The sequence below is a fragment of the Chiloscyllium punctatum genome, chromosome 12 (genome assembly GCF_047496795.1).
Source record: "Chiloscyllium punctatum isolate Juve2018m chromosome 12, sChiPun1.3, whole genome shotgun sequence".
NCBI lineage: Eukaryota > Metazoa > Chordata > Chondrichthyes > Orectolobiformes > Hemiscylliidae > Chiloscyllium > Chiloscyllium punctatum.
This window is the reverse complement of record NC_092750.1, coordinates 26,755,498-26,774,512: the sequence shown is the minus strand read 5'-3', so window position 1 is coordinate 26,774,512 and position 19,015 is coordinate 26,755,498. Positions and strand designations below refer to the sequence as shown.

Sequence of the window (19,015 nt, the reverse complement as noted above, 5' to 3'; positions counted from 1 at the left end):
AAAAGTGCATGTGCAGATAAACACAGTCAGAGGTACACATAAGTACATATCAAATCATAGCAGCAGCATACCAAATTGTGGAGAACCATATGAAAGCATTGTGGCAGTATTGTTTGCATTAGGAAGGACAATGGGCCTTCCTGCCCAGGGATTTGAGTGCATCACCACCCCAGACAATTAAACGCCCTTTCTTCCTCCAATTTTTCCATCTCTGGAAAAGATGGTGCCCCTTTCATTTTGTTGCAATAAGTATTAAAATATAATTTTGAGTTTGTGAATTGTATTCAAGTTCACTACATATAAAATGGAATTGATTTAGTATTTTCCAATCGACCAGTATAATTTACTGCCTGAAACAACTGAACAAATCCAGGAGCAAAGATTGATTACAATTAGTTTCACTGTGACAAATTGAATGGATTCCAGAATCCCCATGAAAGGGCAGGAGCACATATCCCCTAAACTATTTTCCTTCATTTGATTTTATTATCACGTGTACTCAAGTGTAAAAGGTATAGGAATACAATGAAAAGTGGATAATGTCACCACATAAGGCGCCATCTTAGGTACAAGTACTTAGCTACAGAATCTTAAGAACAGGGTTGAAAGAAAGTTAAAAGATAAACATTGAAGTAATTATAGTATAGCATAAAACATATGAAATAATATGTTAAAAGTAACACATTACAGACCTTCTCAGTTTTAAGTAGAAAATAAAGAAATAAAGCTGAAAGTTCAAACATTTCAGTCTTTCTGAAGTGCTGAGCCACAGTGGGACCTCACTTTGAGGAATCACCACAAGACCGGAAGTCCACGCCAAAAATATACTGCAAAATGCAATTTGAATTCCATTTGAAGACTAAAAATAATCAGATGTGAAACATTTCTTTTGAAAATAACCTGAATAAGTCAGGTAATTAATGAGTTATAAAATTTGGGGGAATAATTAACTCTACATTGTTTTCTCAAGAAGAGGTCATTATAATGGAATAATCATAACATCTACTTCTTTCATTGTCATCATGCTGTAGGTAAGTGCTCCAGAGAAGTACAGAATGGCCCACTGCAACTTTCAGATTTCAGTGCTCAGGTGTGCAACAAATTGCTGGGCCTCTAACCAAAACAACGGCAGACAGTTGTCAGCTACACCAGCAAAATCCAGTCCACTTTGCTTAATTCAGAGCTGCACAATATGCACAAAAATGTTTACTTATGTGCACCAAGTCCATGTTGTAACCAACTTGCAGCTACAATGCAGTGTGAATCTGGTGTCAGAATCAAACTTGACACTGAAACAAAATGAAATTAAACTCCCCGTAGGTCACTCCATGTATCATGTTGTTTCTGGAACTAGCTCTGGTCTTCAGACCCAAATAACATCCTAAATTTAGCATATTAGAAAGTGATTTTGCCTTTGATCTGATGCTAAATTTGAACGCACTGCAAAATAAGGGAAGCCATACCTAATATGGACCCATTACCTATTTAAATATAGCAAGTAACTTAGTAACCTAAACAAATAAAGAAGTAAAATTACTGAATTCTTTTCAAAGAAGTTGAAATCTTCTACCCCACTTCCATATTACAAGGTTATAACAATTATATAGTAAAAGTTTGGACAGACCACCAGGTGGTCAACCTTTAAGCCCTTTGTTGCAGACTGCTTTAACAGCTGGTGCGATGAGCGTTTGATATTAAGCCAGAAGTGTAGCAGACAGTATGTTCACTTAATTATCCTGTTGAAGATTGAAATTGCCGGAGTTAAACAGGTCTTAGCCAGTTCAGTATTATGCAATAGTCAGGCAAATAAAACCCATAGCCCTCCTCACCTCCTCCTTTGAACCGGCAGTTTCTCATCAAGCTACATAGCAACCCAAAGCATCTTCACCACAATGTCTGATGATTAACCCATGAAGATAATAAAATGGAAAATGAATCAGAAACAATTGAAAAAAAATGGCTGAAACCTTACTTTTATTTGCAGTACTTGTTTCCTCAACATAAACCAATATTGATTTGAACTCCTCTACTAAGTAGGAATTCTTGTGAAAAATAGAAACTGGAAAAAAGATAATATACTTCTGCTGACTAAAAGCAAATTAGTTTCTTCAAATGGAATGTATGTTGCTTGAAAAGATTCTTCTTCCCATGAAATAGCTTAATTGAGAATCTCTCAGTGGTTCAATAAAATGGGCAAAGTTTAACGTTTCAGACAAAAAACATATGCAAAGATTACAGACCCATGAAATTGTAAACCCTGTTATTATCCATTTATTTCTTCTGGTTCTGAAAAAATGTTGCTCAAGACTGAAACAATTCAAATTTGACCAGATAAAAAATGGAAAAGAAACGTAAAAAAAATGGAAACCACAAACCAATAAAACTATATTAAGAAGTTTCAGCTATGTTTGTCATTTGTGTTGCTCATCGAAATTCAGGTTACTTTTTTAGTTTGAATTTTACAGAGTAGAGCTTTCTATCCATTAGACCACCAAAGGATTGCTGTTAGCAATATATAATTGTCAGCAACTGATCAGCTGAAGGCTGACAGTCAGAACAAAAGCTCTGCTGAAGGCTTTGAATGAAGTCACATAGTTGTGAACCACAAAGGGTCCTCAAGCCAAATTATGATTGCAGACTGATTTTCTACTGGAAGCCGGATTCCAGAGTTTATTGAAAATACATTTTCAATTAGAAAATCTCTTCTTCAATAATAACAAGGAGAATTGTCCTTTCTGATAGGAATCATCAGTTACATATATTTGGGATTGCGCCTTTCTTTCTCCTCACCCTCTATAAGCTTTCTCTGCTATTTTCTATCACTTGACAAATGTCTGTCTGGTACCTGGAATAGTTATAAGAAGCAAAGAGTCTGCAATGGGATAAGTGAATGGACAAACGTTTGGCAGATGGAGTTTAATTGGCAAAATGTGAGATGGCCCACTTCGACAGAAAAAAACAGAAAACCAGAATACTATTTGTTGTAGCTAAATTGTATTAATCTATGAATGTATCATGTCATATTGCAGCACTGAATACAAATATCAAACCATGCATGCCAACAGTTAAGAATTAGCTGCTGCAACACAAGTGCATAATTCTCACTCTAGCATTCAAGTGATTTCCTGGAATCTCTGGATAGCAAATGCATAATTTGGTTGGTTGACAGCAAAAACGTTAGTACTACCTTCAAATGTTGTTCAATCGTACTTTTGAGCTCTGTGCGCAATTTGTGTTTTAATGCAGAACATCTGAACCATCTGTTTCTATTTTCCCAATGATGATTCAACTATGAGTAAACATTTATGCAAAAACAGCCGAATAACTGGTTCTGTACTCAGCTGATAAAGTTTCTGGATAATCAAGCAAAACACATCAAAACAAAAGCAGTTTAGAAGCTAGAATCTTTGAAACATTGGATGTGAAACCTCCACAAATAACAGTGAAAAGTAAATTAAAGTTCAAAAGCTGCATTTTAACATTTGTACAACTTTTCTTTCGTTAAAACGGGCAAAGATCCAATTGGACATCAGGAGATGCATAATCTATTTGGGAAACATGATTTCCTGTGCATTCTACATGCAAAATCATAAATCTGTTTGCAGACAACTTCTGATTTTTGTTACACAATTCACAAAGCAAGTTCTTCTCCTCTGTCAAATAATTAGATAGATTTTCTCATGTTATTTTGCTGGTTGAATGAAATAGGCAAGGTTCACCATCATTCTGCCAGTGAAACTGACAGCAACTCCTGGCGTCTTCATATGTGCTTTGGAGGTATCCTTAAATGACAATCATGGAAAATCAACTGAAAGAAAGAGAACTTCCACTGTACGGCCAGTAGTTTCGCTGTGAAAATCCTTAAATCTGGGCTTGAGGTGCAGAAATGCATCCTTGCTTCTGCACCAGAAGGTCTGAGTTCAAGAGGTATATCATAACTTACCAGCCACTTACCATACTTAAAAGCAGCTGAAAGCCCTTCAATAAATTGTATCTCATTTAAAAAAATTGCATCTCTTTAAAAAAAGCGTACTAATTCCATAATTAACGTTGAACACTACCAGTAGCTTAGGATATCTAATTTTAGCCATGATGTGGAGGTGCCATTGCTGGACTGGGATGGAGAAGGTCAGAAGTTACACGACATCAGGTCACAGTCCAGTAGGTTTATTTGAAATCATAAGCTTTCAGAGCGCTGCCCCTTTGTCAGGTGAAGTCTTCATCTGACGAAGGAGCAGTGCTCTGTAAGCTGCGACTTCACTAAACCTGTTAGTCTACAAACTGGTGTCATGTGACTTCTGACCTCATCTAACTTTATGCAGGGGAGCGTCAAATTTCTTAATAAATAATAAGGCTACACAATCAATCATTTATTTTGTCCTCTGAAATTTTAAATTAGAACTGCCTTCAAGTTCTGGGTTTGATGCATGCCTGCTTGTACTTCAACATGTTTGTCCTCTTACCTGCTTGCTGACATCGCCATTGCCATATACCTTATAGCTTGATGACAGATAGAAAGTGTTTTAGGAAAAAAGGAAAACAAATGGCACAGAGATAACCAGATCTTTGTTGGGCAGCTTTCTTCAAGATCAGCCATGAATACATTTAGCGTCTTTGCAGACTGCAAAAACCTGACCAATTTACATGCACTATACTAAAATGGTAATGTTTGCATTTTTCACTTCAAAGCAAGGCTGTAGTTGATGCTTATGTTTTTAATGCTGAATAATTAAAAATGCTACTTTATATCCAAAACTGAAATTCACAACAGATATGCTATTTTGACTACTTTTCTTCAAAGAAGATTCTTCAAAGAAGATAAAATGAACTAACTCTGAATCATGTGCAAAAAAAAAGAAATTACTGGAAAAGCTCAGAAGGTCTGGCAGCATCTGTGGAGAGAAATCAGAATTAGTGTTCTGAATCGAGTGACCCTTCCTCAGAACAACGTCAATTTTAGAGTCATGAGACCAGTACTGTTTCAGATTTTTGGGGATTGTGTTCTGAGTAAGTTTTATGACTAAATTCATTTTCCCTGGAGAAGGATTGATGGGTTATACGTAGTCAAAATAATGAAAGACATCATAATTAACCTTGAGAACACAGGAAATGTACACAATTATAACTGATTCATAAAGAAAATAAGTACAGTTTGTAACAACTAAAACCTTTATGGTCAATAGTACACTGAAGATAGTTGAGGTGGTTTAGTTGAACATGGATATTTACTTTAAAAGAGTGAGAAACTTGTAACAGAAGTTGTTCATCAATTAACTTCTGAAAACTTAGGTCAAATACAATCTTTCAGTCACAGTAAACTTCAGAAAAGGTTTGCAACAGAACAACTTTTGCACGTATTATACCACAATTTTGTTCCATGCCGTTTTCATATTTGAATATACGTTTTAACTGTTGGCTGGAAATGTGCAACATCAAACAATGGAATGAAAACATTTTACATAATTTACATAGATAAAAGCAATCCCTGTAAGAAGTTCTTGTCATTTTGACAATACCCCTTTAATATTACAAAACTGTGAGGTTATGTATGAGTTTTGCAATAGGTGACCTTTTTTTTGCTCTAGTTTAAACAATGAACACTCCTTAATCACAAACTGGGTCAGAATGGCTAACGCCAAAATTCCCAGAGTCTCTGCTGCTAAAATAAAGCAGCAAATGGAACTCCCTTAGCAAATGCTCAGCAACACCATCTGTTAAATTATTATGTGAAGGCAGCAGCTGGGAGCGATACAGATGCAGTTTCTGGAGATGGGAGTTTGTAATATTTGGACGACAATAGGGTTGGTTCCCTTTGGCCATTGGTACATTCATAGGTGGCCAAATGCTTTAATCTTTTATTACTTTGTCCTGCATCTAAAATTACCTCTCAAGTCGAGAAGTCAATGAAATTAGAAGTGCTTCTGATTATTAGCCCTAGGGGTCAAAGCATGAAATTCAGAGGAAGGGAAAACAAGTCTAGACTTCTCTTAAAAAAAATTGAACTGCCCAGTAGAACACCAGACATCAATAAGTCCCGTATAATAGGGTTGTAAACACATTTACATTTGGTAGACTTTATAAAGCTATAATTTACTTCATCTTCATTTACAGTGCTACATTTAGGCAGACCATTTTCAAAGAAAAAATAAAGTGTAGACATAATTGTTTAAATAAATACAGTTTAGATGGCAATGTTCATGTTGTATAAGCATTAAATCATAATTATAATAATGAAAAAAATAAAAATTTTGGTGGCTTTTTGATGATTCACCAGTTATGGAAGAACCTGATATATACTTGTATCAAAGAAAAGCTGTAGTTAGTTTCAAAATACTTACATCACTCTTCCCCATGCCCACCATCGATTTACTTTTGTGCAAATTTCAGTAAAACGTTTGCCGACTAATTGACATGTCTTCCACCAATCAGTATATCACAGTTTACATTTAATGCGTCATATCACAGCAGATATGAGTCAGAGTGCAGATCCTGTTAGTCAAGCTATTGAGCAAGAGGCCAAGTGATGCCAGCAAACATTTTTAAATACTCGTTACAATTCTCAAAAACCTTTCTACAGTCGTTGACAGGGGAGATCGGGAAACAGGAAACTAGCAATCCATAAGATAAATTAAAGGATGCATAGTCAGAATGAGAGAACACAAACTCCTCATGATGAAGCAATCCAGTCAGTAGCTGAACAACAAAGACCATGAGGCCACAAGCTATACCCTTGGTTGATTTTGATTTGAGTCAAGGTGTTTGCTTGCATATAAGAGTACAACAATTGACCCACATATTTTGATTAGACAGCAGAAAAACCAGGAACCATCTGTTGAAAGTTGACTGAGACACAAAAATGCAGCAAGTATTTTGAATACAGTCATAACGTCTGCCACATTCAAAGAGGATGCCAATATTCGTGTCCAACATGCACGTGCGCACACACACACAGACACAGAGAGAGAGAAAAAAAGATCATTCTAATGAGAAGCCTAGCAGTGGCACTTCATATTCATCAACAACACTAAACCTAATGTGTACTTCCAGCACTTACTGCCCCATTTTATATTTTCTATACATGCATACAGTGTACGAGACAGACTCTGCTACTTCAATCATCCTCATCCCTGGAACATCAACAACTTCAACTTCCACAGACTTTGCTGCTAATAGTTAAAAGCAGAACTTTTAACTTTTCCAGATCACACTTCATTGAATTGTTTGATCCTTTGGTCGATTCTGCATCCAACATTCAGCTGCCTGCATTCTATCAGCCCCAGTCCATGTCCCATTGCAATTATCATGGGAGATCCACCAGTATTTAAAAGGACTGAATTCAAATGGTTATTAATCTGAAAATTTTAATATTGTGCTGCAATAGTTAAACAGGCACAAAGGATATGCATAGCAAAACACTTCATTTTAAAGAATTTAGCACCCTGAAGTAACAAAAATACTACATAATACTTTTTAAATGTTGCTCAACAATGTTAATACTCATATAGTTTAAGATTAAGTTCAATGTCATTTCAAGTCAAAATGCAAATGACAATGTTTTGGGTTACTCAATAACTCACACCTGTCCCCTTCAGTGTTTGTACTATACCTAGTTTCGCTCCGCAACCTGATACCTTGACATTACAAAATAATCTAACCCAACAATGACCACAAAGTACCTTGCACTGTTTTTTGTTAAAAATTGATGTTATGAACCCAAGGCTCAAATGATTTATAACCAGGAAAATGCATACATCGGGAGTTGAAAACTGTGGAATGCCAGCACAAATATTTCATTAATTCATGAATGAATCACCTCACAGTTCAAAAGTCTGCAGCACTGATGAAGTCAGCTGAGCTGCTGGCTGTAACAGTGTATGCAAGGAGGAATGAGAGGCTCATAGTGTACATACCTAATGAATTATTCAGTATGCTATACTTGAGAGAAATGTGAGAGTACCCTACTGCCATGGCTCAGCCACCAGACACAGTGATTACAAAGCATTTCCTTTCTAATTTTAAATGACCACGGTAGTCTCTCTGTCCAGCTGCTAGATGCAAGAGCATGGAGTAATTTTATTCCTAAATGGAATAGCAATTAACCAGAAATTATACTAATAGTACATTAAGTTTGTACATAACAGCTTTTTAAACTAAGGTTTACTGCACAAGACTTTAAATATTTTTATGGTTTGCACATTTCTAATCCTTAGGATGCCGACACCCACACTTAGCAGACATTTATAACCATAAAGCAAATGTTACCCGGAATACCCCTTTTTAGGTTTTATTAATAGATGCCCTGATAGACAGAAGCATCACCATCTCTGTACTATTCTAAGAAATGAAGTCATCTGCACCATACTATAACATAAAATGCACATGCCCAAACTAAGAACCTCGCATCAGATTCTGGACGTACTAAGAGAAAAGGCAATGACAAGCTACAGACATAAATAGTACACAGATAATGACAACATAATTGAAACCAGTAGAGGAAAATACCTTAACTGATTATATTAGATCATTTTCTAAATAGAATTGTAGATGACAACTATCATGTTCCAGGATATTGTGACTGCTCTGCATAGAACAGTTTGAAAAAGAGTTGTTTAAAATACTCTACATTCGTTCGAATTTAGAAAATAACGTCAGAGATGATAAATATACAAGATGTTAATAAGCTGCATTTTGGAAATACATCGACATTCCTTCATTGTCATTGGGGCATAATCCAGGAATTTCTTCTGTCATGACATTGTGGATCTGTGTACAACACATGGATTGCAGCCGTTCAAGAAGGCAACTCACCACCACCTTCGAGGGCAACCAGGGACGGGCATTGAATGCTGGCCAGCCAGCAATACCCACATCATGAGAGATTAAAAACAATTCAAGCATTTTTATCAACCTATGTTGATGAAATACAATGTGGACGTGGTCAAGACTTTGTCTTGTTGGAGTCAGTCATTGCCTGGCACTTGCATCATCTGATTGCCAGTTGTCATTTAGACTGCACAAGACTGAATGGTGTCTAAGGAGAAAGTGAGGACTGCAGATGCTGGAGATCAGAGTTGAGAGTGTGTGGTGCCGGAAAAGCACAGCAGGTCATGCTGCATCCGAGGAGCAGGAGAATTGACGTTTCGGGCAGGAGCCCTTCATCAGGAATGAGGATGAGCCTTGGGGGTGGAGAGATAAATGGAAGGGGGGGTGGAGCTGGGAAGAAGGTAGCAATAGGTGGATGGAAGTGGGGATGAAGGTGATAGGTTGGAGAGGAGGGTGGAATGGATAGGTGGGATGGAAAATTGACAGGTGGGACAGGTTATGGGGGACAGTGCTAAGCAGGAAGGTTGGAACTGGGGTAAGGTGGGGAAATGAGGAAACTGGTGGAGTCCACATTGATGCCCTGGGGTCCCAAGGCGGAAGATGAGGCCCTCTTTCTCCAGGCGTCAGGTGGTGAGGGAGTGGCAATGGAGGCGGCTCAGGACCTGCATGTCCTCGTCAGAGTGGGAGGGGGAGTTGAAACGTTCAGGCATGGGGCGATGAGGTTGATTGGTGCGGGTGTCCCACAGATGTTCCCTGAAATGCTCTCTGAGAAGGCGTCCAGTCTCCCCAATGTAGAGGAGACCACATCGGGAGCAACAGATACAATAAATGACGTGTGAAAGTTCAGGTGAAACTTTGATGATGTGGAAGGCTCCTTTAGGGCCTTGGACAGAGGTGAGGGGGGAGGTGTGGGTGCAGGTTTTGCAATTCCTGCGATGGAAGGGGAAGGTGCCAGAAGGGGAGGGTGGGTTGATAGGGGGTGTGGTCCTGACTAGGTAGTCACGAAGGGAATGGTCTTTGCAGAAAGTGGATACGGGTGGGCAGAAAATATATTCCTGATGGGGTCCATTTGAAACTTGTGGAAATGTCTGTGGAGGATGCGATTTATGCATAGGTTGGTGGGGTGGAAAGTGAGGGCCAGGGGGGTTCTGTCTGTGTTGCAGTTGGAGGGATGAGGTTCGAGGGCGGAGGTGTGAGACATGGATGAGATGCGTTGGAGGGCATCTTCAATTATGTGGGAGGGGAAATTTCGGTCTTTATAAAAGGAGGCCACCTGGTGTGTTCTGTGGTGGAACTGGTCCTCCTGGGAGCAGATGCGTTCAAGGGGGAGGAATTGGGAATACGAGATGGCATTTTTGCAGGAGGTAGGGTGGGAGAAGGTGTAATCCAGGTAGCTGTGGGAGTCGGTGGTTTGTAAAAAAAAGATGTCAGTCATCGTTGATGGAGATGGAGAGGTCCAGGAAGGGGAGAGAAGTGTCAGAGATGGTCCAGGTGAATTTAAGGTTGGGGTGGAATGTGTGGGTGAACTGTTCGACCTCCTAATGGGAGCACGAGGTGGTGCTGATGTAGTCATCAATTTAGCGGAGGAAAAGGCGTGTGGTGCTGGTATAACTCCGGAAGATGAAATGTTCTATGTAGCCGACAAAGAGACATGCATAGCTAGGGCCATGCAGGTGCCCATGACTACCCCTTTCATCTGGAGGAAGTGGAAGGATTTGAAGGAGAAATTGTTGAGGGTGTTGAATGGTGTCTAAGTCTTATTGAGTGTAGATACACCTTGCTTCATGGACTTGAGAATTATGAATGGATGAATACTGCATAAATATCAGAGAACATCCTTAACGTAATGGTGGAGAAAAGGTTGTTAATGAAGCAGTTAAAGATTGTCGGGAAAGGACACTGCTACTTGTAATGAGGTCTGGTGAGACAGAATGCAAACATAAATCTGCTAAGTTGATCATTAGTGATTCAGTTGCTCTCGATAGCACAATTAGCACAAAAAAAACTTCCATTACTTTGCTCACATTTGGATCATTCTTCACTTTTCATAAATAACAGTACATGGTAGCTGCAGTGGGATAACCTGGCTACAGGTAAAGCACATTCTAAAATACAAACTATTAACAGTTTGGCCAGCATGCTGTCAGGACTCAGGCGACTGACTGTGTGGAGTTTGCACGTTCTCCCAGTGTCTGCGTGGGTTTCCTCCGGGTACTCCGGTTTCCTCCCACAGTCCAAAGATGTGCAGGTCAGGTGAATTGGCCATGCTAAATTGCCCGTAGTGTTAGGTAAGGGGTAGATCTAGATGTAGATGTACGGGTATGGGTGGGTTACGCTTCGGCGGGGCGGTGTGGACTTGTTGGGTCGAAGGGCCTTTTTCCACACTGTAAGTAATCTAAGCTATGCTGGACTCATAGCCTTTGCTGTAGCAAGGCCATGCACAAATTCCTTGACATTTTATGAGATGAATAGCTGAAAACAAAGGTGGCGCCTTAGGAGATGATCAACTTGGCACATCTGGCTGAAGAACATTACAAACACTTATGTGCACTTAATATGACTTGTGACACGAGCAGACGAAAGTGAGGACTGGAGATCAGAGTCAAGGTTAGAGAGTAGTGCTGGAAAAGCACAGCAGGTCAGGCAGCATCCGAGGAGCAGGACAACCAATGTTTCGGGGAGGAGCCCTTCATCCTGATGAAGGGCTTTTTGCCCAAAACATCGATTCTCCCGCTCCTTGGATGCTGCCTGACCTGCTGTGCTTTTCCAGCATGACTCTAATCTTAACTTTTGACACGAGCAGATGTTTATATGATCTGAAGCTTACAGAGTGTAAAATGTGGCAGATTGGCAAGGTTTGTGCTGCAAAGACATGAATGAGAGCTCAGGGTCAAGAGCACAGTGCTGGAAAAGCACAGCTTGTGTCAGGCAACCTCCCTTCATCAGGAATGAGATTCTTGATGAAGGGTTTTTGCCCGAAATGTGGATTTTGCTGCTCCTCTCATATTGCCTGACCTAATGTGCTTTTCCAGCACCACTCTTGACTCTAATCCCCAGCATCTGCAGTCCTCACTTTCTCCATGAACAAGAGCCCAAACCAGAGTAAATTGGGCAATATCAGAGATAGAAATAGGCCTCAGTGATGTCACAAATATGCAGTTAAAATTTCAATCTGGTGTCAGATAGGACATTAAGCTTGTGAACAGGCTGGTTTAGTCTCAGCTTGTTGCCAGTGAGTAAGATGGAATTGGTAGCTGAGGACCAATGTTTAGATCTAGCCAAAAACCATGCCTTTAGTATTCCTATACTTACGGGAAACAGTAACAATATTGGCCAAACCAAGGACCAGGGGGAAGTAGCATGGTTAGCTGTTTAATGGGAATAGGGTCAAGGGAGCAAATACAGCGTGTAGACAAGACAACCTTGGAGAAACAATGAAGCAAGATATGAGCAAAATTAATGAAAGATGTGTATTAAGGAATAAGGTAAGAGGAAGCCTTAGAGGAAGCTTGCTCTGTTGGATGAGTGGAATATTACAGAGGCATATGATGCCAGACCTTCTGAGTTTCTCCAGCATTTTATGTTTGTATTTCAGAGCTTTAGCGTTTGCAGTATTTTGCTGTTTTCAGCCAGCTCCTGGACTCTGCGAGGTGATGGACATTAAATGTCTCCCAGTCAGAGTATATTCTGTCCGCATGGTAATCTCAGCATTTCTTCCAGATGGTTTTCAATGTGGAGGAGTACTGAGAAAAGGTACTAGGTGGTAATTAGCTAGACATTTCCTTGCCTATATTTGACCTGGGGCACATTTTTAATGTATATTATTATTCAGAGCTTAGTTGCGTAATTGAATTAATCAATCATACATGGTTGTGCTTAACAAAGTGCTTATTTGAGCTGCTGTTATGAAAAAGGCACAATTATCCAGTTCAGGTCACAAGAGAACATTATTATGACACCCCAATCCCAGGTGTTATGCAAGTAGATACAGGGAAATGTGAGTTCGCACCCCTAAAAAAAAATGAATATTCAGTACAATGGCAGCACAAAAAAACTGATTCTGCTGAAGCAAAATTAATAGATTGTCTGTTGCAAGTATAATATCTAAAATATACTCCTGCATGCAGTTACAGATTATGTTAATCAATTTCTCTTTACACAATAGATGTAAATTTGATGAGTCACTGAAAAGTGAAAATGATTACTCAATGAGAATGACCACTCCCTGGATTTTTGGGCCACTTAACCTATCAGGGTGAATGGATAGTGCTTTGGCTCAATGGTATTTATACAGAATGTGCATTAACCAACTCAAAGCCACAGGAAAGCATCAAACCTCCACTTCTTTGATGAAGTGACAGTCACTTTCATGTCACATTCAGAAATCTGAATACCAAATACAGCATAATCTTTTCATCAAATTAGCTCAAAGCAATTATTTTACCAAGCTTAGGCGATGAAAACAAAACAATGGCTGTACTCTGGGAGGTCAGCAATTATATATTTGAACTCAAATGCAAAAGAGGTCTGTAAATTTTGAACGGCATAACTAGCCGAGTGAAAACGTCCAACATAATTTTGCATGTAAATGTTCTGGTAAAATTAGAAACTGTATTTTACTGTACTTAAAGAGTATTCAAATTTTAATTAATTCTGGTTGAACAAGGCTTTTTCAGTTAGAAAACCCAACATTGGCTCAGTCATAATAGAAATCTTAATACAGTGAAAATGTTGTCAAGGCAACCAAGATGTCACTATGGAACTGTTCCGGAATATTCAGTCCAACAACACGCAGCTTCCATCACAGCAGCATTTTAGGAAAAAAAAACTTCAAATAGGTTACCAACTAAATACCAGAAAGCAACAAGTAGTTTACAACTCATGGCTTGTGTAAAATACAATTCTAATGAATTAAAATGCAATAAAATCATTATTCCAAATTTTGTTAATGATGCAGCAATATAAATTATAAATATAATTTCAAAGAAATAAAATGCAATCTTTCTAATGCCTCGAAAAAATGTTCCGAATGCACCAAGTTTGGGGCTTTCAATACAAAGCTGAAACCAACGAAACACAAAACAGACTCAAATTAAACAAACTGACTTCAGCTTTTGTCAGGAGCATAGAGTCTCAAATTTCTATTTATCCGTTGGTAGGGAAATTACATCCATTATGTGAAAGAATCAATCTAATACTTTCCATGAATCACATGCTTAGCTGTTTGAATATGTTACAATTACCTTAAATATACAAATGGCACCTTAGTACAAAAGGGAAAAAAGGCAAACTGTTAAACTTCTGGAAAGTTACATCTGGTTATAATTTAACTGCAATGAACAACTTGTCTCTAGACAACAGAAAACCTACAGGGCCCCATTTACACTACAACTGCTCATTATTAATCAAGCACGTATTGTACCGTTTCATGCCTCCGTTATTAAAATGAAAACCCTTTGAGCAACAGAATTAAGCTTGCCAAGTGATGTCTAAACATTTGCATTGTGCAATATATGAAAAAAAACAAAATTGTTCAGTAACATGCCTTGAGCAGAAAATAAAATTTGTAGGTGAATCGCAAATCGTTCCAAAATGCAGAACATCAGGGGATAATTCAACGAAAATAATGGCAAAATACTTCAGATGCTGGAGCTCTGAAATACAAACAGAAAATGCTGGAGAAACTCAGAAGGTCTGTCATCATCAGTGGCGAGAGAAATAAAGTTAATGTTTCAAGGTCGAATTGACTACTCTCTGGAACTTTGGCTATTCTAAATAGGTGTCATGGGACTTGAAACATTAACTCTGTTTCTCTTGCCACAGATGCTGCCAGATCTTTTGAGTTTCTCCAGGATTTTCTGAGAGTAATTCAACAAATTATTAAGTACAAATAACAATGAAATCATACTATGCATGAGAAGAGTCTTTTTAAGTCTGGTTTTGCATTAATACTGGTATTAATGTAAATCTACAGATCCTTGGGTTCCTATTTGAATTAGAAGTGTATATGATGGATGCTATAAGAAAAATACATTTGGCCATAACCTGCTGACAAAATCAAAGAAGAGATAAATACTGCTCACTATGTTTAAGTGAAAATGCTCCTGCAACTTCAGATAAAGAAACACTCATTCTTAGCATGGTACTCCAAAACTTTCTGTCGGAGCTGCACTGTCGTGCAGGTAGCTTTTATCAAAACACCATGTTTCTGTCTGAAATGAAACTTCCCATACTTGTGCACTATAGATGAACTAAAATTCCTGTAGTTTCAAACTTCTTGATTTCAGTGCAGAGTACCATTTTAAACTAAAAAAAACACGCTAAGCATTAATTATTGCAAAACAACATTGTTGCTACTCAAAGATAGCTATTTTGAATGCAGAGTCTCATTCCTTCAGAATTGTTACAGATTTTACAGATGTATTTTAAAATTCATTTCTCTTTCTTTTGTTCATTTACATCAATGTATCCAGCATTCTGTTACGTTTTTTTGCACTTGGTGTGGAATTGCTTTCACTTCCTTTGCAGTCTCTACATGGTTAATCTTACAGTCCTTCAGTCTGATTGGTTAAGGAGACAAACAGTTGCTTGTCCTGTTTAGTCAGGTACCAAATTCCCAGTTTCCCTCAGTTGTGTCACTATTTGCTTGAGGTTTCAACATCTACAGCACAAAATACATCACAATTTATTGGGAAAATGCAAGTCTAAACACTTGCTGCCCTACAACTGCAAATAATGATTAAAGGTTTCCAATATTCAGAGAAACTGATACATAGAATACTCATATGAATGACCATGACTGATGAAGCATCAGAAATGTGCAATTGACTTCAGTACATCTTGGCAATTTTAGTTCATTTCAGCTAGCAACAAGTGGAACATGAAGTAACATCAGGGTAGCATCAATTGAAAAGCATTGAGCAAAGACCTAGAGTTCTCACATGATTTCTGCCTCCATAATGGTTTAATCTGGGTTGACTCAAATCAAAAAGAGCTCAACAGATCAAGAACCTTTAAGTATTAGTGACCCGAGTACATTACTACTTAAAGTTGAATATTTATTGTCTTTAATCCCTTTACCCAAACCAGCCCTCGCCTATAAATCTAGACAAGCTCCCAGGTTGGAGTTGTGGAGGCTCATCATCCCCTGTAAGCTGTAAACTGACAGGAATTTTTATTAAAAGGTTGGCAAACCATATAAAAGTTAAAACTTTTTCTGGCATTAGTTTATTATCCTCCTCACTAAAGTAAGCATACACAGGAAGCGGCACAATGAAAAACGGAAACACGCGGCATATGGGACTGTATGTACATATGGTATGAAAATGCTTGATGAACTGCAGCTTTATTGAAGTTTTAGCAGTTATCTAGCAACTCTATTGCATCACAGATTGTACAACTAATATTGCAACATCATATTAAAAAAAGGGCTATTTCCCAAAAGTCTTATTCTGGCCCCAGTGATGTATGGCACAGCTCAAGTTATACCAGTCTTCTGAAATTTGATGAAGCTGTGAACCAGCCTCTAACATTTGTCAAAAATACATAAATTGCTCCTCTAGAATTCAATTAAAACCAGATGTAGCTTAGAGAGTAGTAAGTCAGCTTAGCTTAGTGAGCAGTTCTAACTTGTAAGTTTAAAAAAAATCTTTTAAAGAAGATGATGTTACTTATTACATGAAGTCTAACAGTAACATAGGAGACAAGCTGACTCTAACAACATTTAACCTGTGGTCTGCATTCTACCACTGCATCATTACGCTCCTTCTCATTGCCTCACTCCTCTCCACCCATACACAGTCAATTTTAGTCTCCAAACCTTGAATTCACACATTTTTCTTTATATCTTAGTCCTCCCACCTGCCATTCATCTTTTTCACCTCCATTCACATTTCTCGTCCCTCCAAACTTCTCACTACACCATGCACACAGATTTAAACAGATCGATACAAATAGATCATTTCCTACTCATCAACATACTCAGCAAGGCATGTTGTTGCAGGGTCTCTCTGTAATTTATTCAGTATACACTCTCTCGCCTGTGGCACAAGTGTGGGCAGCTGATACCTCAAAACATTTCTCCTTCTCTCAGGAGCGTCACTTATCCTCAGAAGGTGGAACGCTGGATAAAGACTACCGACTCTGTCAAGATGAACTCTGTCCTAACTTTTACTAACATGGTATTTGCAATAATGAACACTTGAGAACTTTGCTGTACTAGCTAATAAATTCTAATCCTAAACAAAATCTTCCTCGTTCAGCATTTCTGCCATAACATACAATAAAAAGTATTGCAAGTTTCACCTGGTGAGACTGAGCAAAGAACACAGCTGTCAAGGTGACCTGGTCTTCAACTTCTGTCATTACAAATGTCAAATTAAGTTTTCTAAATTCTCATCTTGGAACAGTTTACAAAAATGGTTTTGTCTGACTGAAAGTAGTTCTTGAGCAGTGTGAACTTGGAGAAAAATCAAAAATTTTCCAAAAACAAAAACCACAGATAACGTGAATTGCGACCTTTCGCTTTTAATTCTGAATTATGCAATTTACTAAATGGGTTGGAAAAACGATAGCTCTCCACATGTAGAAGCAGTAGAGCAGGAAAAGGATAACTCAAGCACTTACCTCCGCAGCTTGTGTCTCTTGATGGAGAAGGGTCAGTCCCGTAAGATCTTCCAGGAAAGAATGAGAAGAGTTGAACACATTAGCAAGGAACTGGAAACCTTCTTTTTCAAAGTGATCAAGGACCTACAAAGAGATAAAGTATATTAAAATTAGTAGAACAAATAGGACAGTTCATAAATGCTGGAAAATAAATATTTAAAATACTTGTAAAGAAAAACTAGCAAAACCATGGCAACAGAAGAGAGCAGCCTGCTCCAAAACTCAACAACCGACTCCCTGAGAGCATCATCCAACAATCTTCAAAAACCTCAAGTACAATACTTTCTCTAACGCATATTACATCATCAAGACACGACGACACGAGGGGCCGAGAGACACGACGACACGAGGGGCCGAGAGACACGACGACACGAGGGGCCGAGAGACACGACGACACGAGGGGCCGAGAGACACGACGACACGAGGGGCCGAGAGACACGACGACACGAGGGGCCGAGAGACACGACGACACGAGGGGACGAGAGATTGCCGTGAGCAGTGGTGAGACCAGGCCGAGACACCACCACGAGGGGTTGAGAGACCGGGCTGAGACACCGCCACAAGGGGCCGAGAGACCAGGCCATGACACCAGGCAAAGACACCACGCCGGGCCACTCAACTTATGCACTGTAGCTGAATACCGCTCAGTGCTCTTCACTTGCATTCTTAGCAATTACTTGCTTTGTACTTACTTGGGTGTTCAAAGGATCTCAGTCTTGCCTTTTTACATAGAACATAGGAGAATACAGCGCAGTACAGGCCCTTCGGCCCTCGATGTTGCGCCGATCAAAGCCCACCTAACCTACACTAACCCACTATCCTCCATATATCTATCCAATGCCCGCTTAAATACCCATAAAGAGGGAGAGTCCACCACTGCTACTGGCAGGGCATTCCATGAACTTACGACTCGCTGAGTGAAGAACCTACCCCTAACATCAGTCCTATATCTACCCCCCTTAATTTAAAGCTATGCCCCCTTTTTATTAGATTGCTGCCTCAATCAGAACCTTACAGCCTCACAATACTTCTGTGTTGTCATGCCTTGTAGCACAGGCAGGTAGTTGTATTTGTCAGTGATCAGACAAAGGGATGGAAATGTTGCTGTACGGCACCAGGCCACGTCTATGTCACACCTATAGAACGTGCCAGCAGCTTACACAGCAAATATACTGCATTTACATCAACCAATGGCCCATGCATTAAATTCTAAGGGGAGCAAGTCCTCCATCAAGTCAGATCATCAGTTAGGGGCTATTGGCACAATCAGTCAACAGCATCAGCCAATACCTGCACTTGGGCTTGGACATAGTCCATTGGCTGCTTGAGCAGGGTCAGGGGATTGTTGCAGAAAACGTCAGTAATCTGACTTATAATTTCCCACTGTATTAAATGACATGGCTTCTACTGCATATAGAGTCATAGAGCTCGGAAACAGACTCTTATCATCCATGACATCCAGACATTCCACTCTGACCTCGTCCCATTTGTCACAATTTTGCCCATGCCCCTCTAAACCCTTTGTATT

At 39.1% G+C, this 19,015-nt stretch overlaps 1 protein-coding gene across 2 annotated transcripts in view; it reads right to left on the bottom strand.

The window, feature by feature from the left end:
• atg7 (ATG7 autophagy related 7 homolog (S. cerevisiae)) overlaps positions 1-19,015 on the bottom strand; it is a 137,501-nt gene that overhangs the window by 44,673 nt on the left and 73,813 nt on the right. For both annotated transcript variants that reach the window (XM_072582168.1, XM_072582169.1), the window contains one exon: positions 17,449-17,571. In XM_072582168.1, coding sequence (XP_072438269.1) covers positions 17,449-17,571 — 123 coding nt within the window. The remainder of the gene's footprint in view (positions 1-17,448; positions 17,572-19,015) is intronic.